The 8763-nt window shown below is 52.6% G+C and overlaps 1 protein-coding gene across 7 annotated transcripts; it reads left to right on the top strand.

Annotated features, from left to right (window-relative positions):
• The first annotated feature begins 1086 nt into the window (after positions 1-1086).
• LOC136285456 (uncharacterized) lies at positions 1087-8763 on the top strand. 7 transcript variants are annotated; one of them, XR_010719464.1, is made up of 4 exons: positions 1415-1562; positions 1774-1913; positions 6446-6558; positions 8352-8682. XR_010719464.1 is itself a non-coding variant. In XM_066176651.1 (3 exons), the coding sequence occupies exons 1-2, from the start codon at positions 5253-5255 to the stop codon at positions 6485-6487; spliced, it is 693 nt and encodes a 230-aa protein (XP_066032748.1). In that variant the 5' UTR covers positions 5031-5252; the 3' UTR covers positions 6488-6558; positions 8352-8763. The 7 variants fall into 7 exon arrangements, 2 of the variants coding, with proteins under 2 accessions (XP_066032748.1, XP_066032749.1); XR_010719465.1 differs by lacking the exons at positions 1415-1562; positions 1774-1913 and adding an exon at positions 1087-1370 and having other exon boundaries at positions 8352-8681; XR_010719463.1 differs by lacking the exon at positions 1774-1913 and having other exon boundaries at positions 1422-1562; positions 8352-8681.

Below are 8763 nucleotides of genomic sequence, written 5' to 3'. Positions count from 1 at the left end.
ACCATAAAACTTAGCATATCCTCAAAAATTTTGGAAACAAAAAGCTTCCTGGGATACTAAAGATACTAAAGCAGCAGAATGGGGGCCCTGTTCACTTGTTAAGAGTCAGCAGCTGGCTGGGGCCCTCCCCGACCTCCCTGAAAAGGGAAAAGTCAAACGTGCTGGGTTGAGAGGTCCTCTCCTTCCACCCTCAACTCTGTCAGACTCTGCTGGAATTTATTGATTCCTCCTCCTTAGCCTCCCATCCCTAAACATACAGGTAGCTCTTCCAATTCTCCACAGCTACAACGACGCAATAAAACCGCAGAAGGGAGGGGGGAAGCTCCTGTAGGATAATCCCCGGCCAGGTTACAAAGCACCTTTCGGGCAGGTTTTATGCACAGGACATGCGCTCTTTCTCCTGCGGGGCACCTCCTGGTTCCCCATCGCGCTGCCCACCCCAGCCCCGCTCCCCCCGCCCCGGGTGGCGCGGAGCGGCCCGGCCTCCGCCTCCCGTTAGATGGCGCTACAGACTTTACAACCACGTGTACAGAGGCGAGGGGAAAAAGGAATAATAATAATAAAAGAAATGACCCTCTTGTTGTCCGAAACGCGGGGAGTCGGCCCCGCGGTGGGCCAGGGGGAAGCGGCACTCGGTGTCGAGATTCCCTTTTCCTGAGGGCAGCTCCCGGGGTTGCCCGCAGCCCCACGGCGGCTGCCGGGTCTTGGCCCTCGGGAGCCACAAGGGCAAAGTCGGGGGCAAGTGGGCGAGCGGGGGCCCGGCGGAGCCGTCCTTCCTGCCGGTGAACATCCTGTTAGGAACGGGGAGGAGGCGCCGGCCGGTTCCTAACCGGGGAGCTGGGCGAAACCCACAGGCAGTCTCTCGTCCCTCCCCTGCATTACTTCTCCTTTCCAAAAAGCTGCTATGCAATGTCCACAGCCTGCTTGTGCTCTGATGGCTGGGTGTTTAATCAGTCCCACTCCTTAACCCCCGACGCTTTTTATTTTTTTTTTTTCCTCGTTTGGAATTCCGCGTTTCCCCTCGGTGTAGAACCCCGCAAGTCTTTGGGCAGCTGGTCAGCGGCTGCCGCGGGAGTCCGCCGGAGAGAGGCTGCCCTAGGTGCGTAGCTCTGCCCCTCGCCCATCCCGGCCGAGGACAGGAGGGATAGGTCGGTGTATGAAACTGCTGGTCCTCAACTTACTGAGTCCATGACCGAGCATTCAATGCTTCTCTGCCCGGTGCGCAGCCGGAAGGCGGCTGGGTGTCCCCAGTCGGGCCGCTGAGCCTGTGGGCCGTCACCTTAAGAAAGGAGTTGGGGCTGTCCGGGCGTAAAGGCCACCGCCGCATCCCCCTCCCGTGCCTGCCATCGGGCTGTGAACTTTCCGGTGGGGTAAGTTCTCCTTTAAGAAAGCGAACTGTTCCTTATGCATATTTAAGGCTGTTTGTCTGCAGTGCCCAGCTGACATAGGGCTGGAGGCTCGCACGCGGGACCCGAGCTCTGGAGGAGTAAATCATCCCCACTCTAAAGGCACCCTCTGCCAGGGCTCCAGTTGGGAGCTCCCTGCCATTGCTCTAAACACATGTAAGTCAGAAAGGGGGGGAGGTGGGGGGACGGAAGGGGGAGACTGAGCCTATTTAGGGAGAAGAGTAGAGTATTTTGGTAATTTCCATCACCAATAACCCCCTTCCCGAGAGTGCCCCCCTCCCCCCCGAAAAAAAAAAAAAAGGCAAAAGACCTTGTCCTTGGATTTTCAAAAACAACTCAAAACAATTTATTATTATTATTCGCCCAGCCTAGGGGCTTCTGCCCCCCTTAGCACGCCTGAATCCCTAAGATCAGTGAGGGTTCCAGACTTCCTCCCTCTTTTTGCCCTGCACGAGAGCGCTTTGCTGGGTGCGCAAGTGTGCGCGTGAGGAGCGGAGCGCCGGGAGGGTAAGTGAACCCCTTGCTTCAGCCGGGGGGGCAGCAGGAGACCTCTCACGTCACCCGCGGATCAGAGGACTCCTCCGTCGCGCCGGGGGTGGGATTCCGGGCAGTCTCTTCAGCCTACAGAGAACAGGGGGAGCCTTCCGGGGATGCGAGTGCCTTGGAAAAGCCCCCTCCACAGATAGGCACCCTGCCACCTCCGCGCGTGTGTACTTCTGTACGTGTGTGTGAAACGACAAAGTGTATGAGAAGGTCAGGCTGCTGAGCTTCCACTTCAGCTCAAATGGGAAGGAGCAACTTTCAGTGCTCTGCTCTTAGTGGTTTCCTGCCTTTTAAAGTGAACTTGTTCTAGTGTGTTATTCAAAATGTGGTTCAGTAGTTATGCCTTCAAATTAAGTTGCTTCTCGGTCCTCATCGGGAAAAGCAGACATGTGTCCTCAATTGTATAGTATATATATATATTAAAAAAAAAATCTACTAGGTACTTTATGGTTCCATCTGGAGAAATTAAAAGCCCAGAGCTGTAATGTTTTATTCTTACATAGTCTACAAAAAAGGGGGGAAATGTGTGAGACACATGTCTCCAAATATAACCAAAGTGCTTTCCCTTCTGGTTAAAAAGTTGCATGCAAATGTTTTCATTTTAACACTCCCTGCCACCTATACTTCTCAGGGAAACTTTTCTTGGTGTTAGTGAAGAAGCACCATTAGTACTTATTAATGAATTAATTATTATTATTATTATGGCTGCTGAATTGGCTTAAAGTGCTTTGGAGGCGAAACTGATCCATGTTAATCAGTTACAATTAATTGTGTTTCAGCTGCTGTTTCAAACGCAGTTTCAAAGACGAAGGCGAGAAGGCTGTGCGTGGGGTGTAGGGAAGGGGGTGATCCGGAGACTCTTCCCGGCCCACGGCCCCCTTGCTCAGACATTTCCTCTTGGGTTGCAGAAATGTTGTCCCGGTGCCCGCGTCAGGTCACACAAAGGTGCGAGGGGCAACTTAGGTAACAAACTCCTCTTTCTCCTACTAAAACCTTCAAAGTTTAAGAGACTCTAGGATTTAGGAGCGCAGCCCCGCAGGGAGATTTCCCTCAGGAGTTCGCATTACGGGAAGGGCAGCGGGCGTGGGCTTTGCTGTGCCATCTCAGCTCGGCCGCTTTGGTCAGGGGCTTTTGTGTTGGCGGCGGAGAAAAGGAGGCAGCGGTGGGCAGCGAGGCCGAAGGGGTCCACAGAGTCCTCTCGCGGGGGGGCGACTGCATCCCGCGTCCAGGAGCATCTGGGGAGAGGGAAGCGGGGGAAGAGAAGAAAATAGCTCCCCGAGGGGCAAGCGACAGCTGGGCCGGGCTCTGTGAATGCCAGGGAGGCCAGAGGGGCGGCCGCAGGGCCGAGGGCAGGACAAGCCGGGTGGCGCAGACAGGCAGCCCAGACGCCAAGGGGAGGGCTATTCTCAGCCCTGCCGCTCCCAGGCCGCCCGCCGCCGGCGGGACCTGGGTGCTAGGGGTGCCGGTCGGGCTCAGCAGGGAGAGCTGCGGACGAACAAGGCCAGGGAGAGGTGTTGAGATAGCCGGGCAAAGCCTGGGAAAGTTCCCAGGGCCGATGTGCCATGGGGGGGCCCGAAGGCCGCCGTTTGGCCAGCTGGTGACAGGGCGGCCCCTGTGTGCCCAGCGCATTGCAGGGGCTGCAGGGGAGCATCCCCTCCACGAGGGGTGGAACGCGACAGCGGAGCGGGCGCTGGCTCAGCTGGACCGGCGACGGCTGGGGTCGACCTGGCTGGGCCGGGGGCCGCGCACCGGCTGCCCGCACCCCCAGTGGGAACTGGTGGCGGGGAGGGGCTGGAGACAAACTTCCCGAATTTTGCCAGGGAAATGGGATTTTCCACAATGATAACGACCTCTCTTCACAAAAGTTAGGGGTGAGAGAGAGGGAGAACTGGCGGTTCTCCCGGGGCCGGGCGCCTCACCCTTGCCCTGCCTGCCCCTTGGCCTCCGGCCGCCCCGGGGAGTGAGCCCGTTCAAGGCGGCACCAGGCATCATCAAGCTTGTCCTTAGAGATTTACACTTCGCAAAAGTAAAGCTCTCCCCCGCCCCAGCCTTCAATGTGACTTTTTTTTTATTTTATTATTTTTTTTTAGTGCCAATCCGCAGAAAGGCAATTGGGAAACTCTGTTCCCTCCCATCCTCTCTGGAATTGTGTTGCTGGGCTTTTTTTTGCGGTTTGATTTTTTGTTTCCTTCTCTCACTCCAGCTCTTTCTCAAAGACTCCCTCCTTCTTGTCTCTCTCTCTGTCCCTCTTTTTTCTTTTCTTTTTTTTTTTTTTTTTTTTTTTTAATTCCCCTTCATCCCATTGACTCTACTCAGCTTCTGCTTAAGATGAGGAAGGAAAAAACCAAACCACTCTATCCTATATGTACAAACGGACCTTTCTAGGAGAAATTAAAACAAACAAAACCCCTTTTACCTGCAATAGAAGGTAGTGTACAGAATTATCCACCACCCACCACCCCCTCCCATCCCCCGTCCTATATCGAATGAAGCTGTAATTAATTGAAAATTGTGGGAAGAGATGCGTTTTCCACGTGTGAACGTAACAGCTAAGGTCGTTCGGGTAGACAGGACACCTCGTTCCTGCTCATCGCGGGTGGAATCGTTTTCTCCAGCTGGGATGGGTGGTGGTGCAGGTCTCGCAGGGGTGCAGGACACAAATCTTAGGTTCTCATATATCACAAAAGCGGGCTTCGTTGGATGAAACACCATATTAACCAACTTTCTCCCTCTCCCTGCCTAGTTTTATTTATTTTCCTTGGATGTGGGACCGAGGTGGTCAAAACCAAACAAAAGCACTTGCGTTTGTGTCGGCACTTTGTCGTCGGGGCAGCACTCGCATTAGATTATTGCCGGGGATTTATTTGCATGCAGCTGCAAACCCACAACCCGGCTGCTGACCGCTGCGCATAAAGGGCTGCCGGGGCCGGCCCCTGCCCGGCCGCCGCGGCTCCCGGTGGGAACACGGCCCAGGGGCCGGTGTAGGGGGAGGATTTGGGAGTGGGTTTGCTCCCGACACGGCCCGGGGGGATGGTCAGAGAGCCGCCAGCAGCAGGGTCCCCAGCGCAGCCAGAGGCTGCAGGTGCGGGGGATGGGGGGAGGCGGGGGCGGCGCCAGCCCGCAGTCCCCCTCCCCGCCACCCGGCTCGCCCCCAAAGGCAGCCGCAGCTCCCACTGGCCTTGCTCACGAGCACATCCGAGAAAAGCTTTCCCTAATGCCTATGTCCCGGGGAAAACAAAAAGGACCGGTGGCGGATCCTCGGGATTTCTCAGAGCTATTTTCAGTGCTTTGAAATTTGCAGTAATGTTGATGTTCTTTTCCCCCCTACCTTTTCCCTCTCTTCGGCCCAGTAGCGTTTGGCAGCCTTTGACGAGGGAGCCATTAACTTTTGAAGCAAGGGCTTCAGGTTCAAACTACCTCCTTCTCTACCCGCTGTACGCCTCTCCCCTCCCCACACAGAGGCACTATGCGAGGATGGATTTGGTTGCATGGGATCGATGTAAATGTCTCCTCAGGCCTCCCTCTACCTCGGGCTACGCTACCAAGTCTCCTTCACCTTCTCCCGGAGAACCCGGTGAAGGCGGAGGGTTCCTGGAGCTTGCACTGGAGCAAAACCTGCCTCCGAAGCGGGGCCGGCTCGGGGACGAGCCCCACGGCAGCGCTGCCGTGGGTCTGGCCCGTCTCTCCCTCTTGAGGGGAAGGAGGGGATCAAACCAGCCGTCCACAAGCTTAGGGGGACTTCTGCCCGTGTCTCTGTTCCGACGGCCAGCATGGGACTGCAGGAGAAGGGGAAGAAAAACTGAGTTCGGGGAACTTCATGATTTGTCAGAGGAAAGAGATGTTCCCACTCCATGCAGGCTCCTTGGACTGGGCGTGAGCAGGGGAGGCCCCTCCGGGCTTTTCTGCCGAACACAGGGGGCTACGGAGCGGGAGCTCCCAGACAGGGAGGGCAAGGTCGGTCGGGCGGAAAACCGGCCCGGGAGGGAGAAGCTGGAAGGGCAATGGGGAAACACACAGACACACAGAGGGTCACGTTCGCCCCTCGCATCCCAACAGCGGTGCGTGGAGACGTCGCGCTGCCCCTTGGCCAGGCCACTCCGCTGCAGACGGGGAATCCCTGAGTGCTGACGGGCCGAGGCGGGCACGGCCGCGGCGGCCGGAGGGCAGCCCACCCCGCCGGGCCGCCCCGTATAACGCCGAGCTCTCCGAGCGCGGCCCGGTCGCCGCAGGGATCCGGCCGGGCTGCGCAGGCACAGGAGGGGGTGTCTCCAACCCCACGCCCCGAGAAAACTGGGGAATAAGAGGCTGGAGTGCTTGTGCAAATTAGGATGCTCCCGCAGGATACAGTGGGCAGCGCTTGAGGGGAGCAGGTCAGTAACACGAATGGCCAGGGAGAGCGCGGGGAAAGGCAGGAAGGGATGAAACCATTCGCAATATCCTTGAGGAGCGGGGGTGTGTTGTCATCTTTGTTTTGGTTGTGTTGTTTTGTTTTGCAGGAGATTGGGACAATAGCTGGAGTGGATTATTCATTCCCGTAGGCAATACTTCCCTGTATGGGCTTCAGGATGCAGTTGGAAGCTTGGGAACAAAGCGGGCATCGAATGTCAAGGTAACTGGTCCCCTTCCTTTGTTTATGCTATTGTTAATAACGGGGCTCACTCAGCCCTGGCCTCAGCCGTGCTGTATGGCATTAATATTGACTTGAGAGAATAGGCAGGGCAATTAAAAACCAAATCCAGAACAACAGCAGCATCCAGCCCAAGCCCAGTTCTTCAGGTAAAACATGCCTCTTCTGGGCTACTGAGAATGAAATAGTAGCCTTGCCTGGTATTCACAGAAACACACACACCGTTCATAAAATTAAACACATCCCTATTCAGCATTAACACATAGAGGAGACACCGTAACCCTGTCCTTCAGTACAAAATCAACAGGGAAAGGCCATAATTTTCAAATACCCATTTGAATATTAGCAGGAGGGAATTCTCATCAGGATAAAAAAATTAAAGAAACTAATAAAATTATTCTTTTAATTGTGATAATCCAAAAGTAGAAGAAACCTGAGCATTTATTGACTAATTTTCTTCTTCTTGTAGTAGCGGATGGTATTTAAAGTTCAACATTTCACACAGCTCCTTGTTTAGTTTAATTTCCTCTACAATCTAGGTAATTTCAGCAAACCGAGTTAAAAATTTTGGTACACAACTGAGTATGGATCTGCATAAAATAGAGAAGGTGAGAGGACTGGGGAAAGGATGTTCTATTATTTTAAGAAGAGAAGGGAGTGCATGTTTGCATGTGTGTGTGGATGCATATGTGTGAGAGAGAGTGAGAAATAAATCTCACCTCTGAGATTTGCACCTTACATTTGATCTGTAGCTTTAGTGTGGACTCTGAAACAAATATCTATTAGATTTCTCTGAAAAATATCCCACTCAGGCAGACAGACCCCTGTTTTGAATGAGACGTCCAGGTGATGAAAGAAATGTATGTTATTCCAGAACAATTCTTTATATATATATATATATATATTTTTTTTTTTTTCCCAAGAAAGATTAATTTCATCTCTCCTATCCTGGGCCCATTTTCTGTCAGTGAAGGGATATAATAATGATCAATGCCCAGCACTTCTCATATCTTTTGTACTTGGTAAATATTTGTAATGTTTTGATTATGGAGGGGAGGTGAAGAGATGAGCCCAATCTCAGCTTCAAAAGATCCTCATGAACACTCACACAGAGGGATGAAAAATCTAAACAACCAAGCCAAACTGTTCAGAAGACCTTCCAGCCCAAAACTCTGAAGTCATGCAGTTAGTTTTGTATTTTATCTGCCTGCTTGGTGAAAGGGTCTACATACATCAGGCTATCTGGATTTACATGACCAGCTCTGGGTGTACATTAGTACTCCAATTGAAAACGGAACCTGGAGTTGTTGAGCAAACAGTTCCTGCTTGATTGTAGTGTGGACTGAATGCTGTCTAGTCAGCTGTATGGAGCAGTGGCAGGGAAGTAGCTCCAAGTATTTCCAAAACAAATAATAACAAAAAGGTTACTATATATAAAATGTTTATACAGCCCATATTCCCTCAAGTTGTTTAAATTTTGGTTTGATGCATACAAATATAGCAGACATACCTGGTTTCCCATTAGCCAGTCCCTGCTTTTTAAAATCAATTCATTTCAGTCTGAAAGAATGGCCCCATATGCAAGACAGTCAACAACCCTTTGACTTTCTCCACTCAGTGTGGACCTCAGGAAGAAATAGCATCTGTCTTTGTCATTTCACATGCATATCGCAGTGCCTTGACATTGTGTTTTAAGAGCAGGCCTACTACCAGGGAGGGTAACAGTCCCCAGCTGGTTCCCCCTTTCTAATCCATTTTCCCTTTTCTCATCTTAGGCTCCTTTTGAGGAAGAAATACTTCTGCTGGGACCACATGCCTGAACTTTGGAGGGCATGGCGCAGTGGTCTGATATGAAAGCACTGTCCCTGCAGATGGAAACTCTCCTCTGTATCCTGCGCCTTGCAAGAAAGGCAGCGAGGGCACACTTGAAGTAACCAAGCATCTGGCATCAAGCCTGACAATCCACTTCACACTATGTGAAGGAAAAGTTTGTTCCAAACCACATACTTTGTGGTGCTCTATACTGGTGTCAAACTGGTTTGAACTGTCCCAGGTCTAAAATAAAGATCTCCATTGTGGTATGCCAGTAAGCTTGTCTTGCTAAACCTTCCCTGTTTATGTTGAAGGTGCAGAACTGATGTAATGCTGTCTTTTCACCCACGGATGGGTGCAATCAGAACAATTCAG

This window comes from Chamaea fasciata, unplaced genomic scaffold, assembly GCF_029207755.1.
Source record: "Chamaea fasciata isolate MVZ Bird 193981 ecotype frontalis unplaced genomic scaffold, bChaFas1.0.hap1 SCAF_2, whole genome shotgun sequence".
NCBI classification, from domain to species: Eukaryota; Metazoa; Chordata; class Aves; order Passeriformes; family Sylviidae; genus Chamaea; species Chamaea fasciata.
This window is presented reverse-complemented; position numbering and strand designations above follow the sequence as displayed.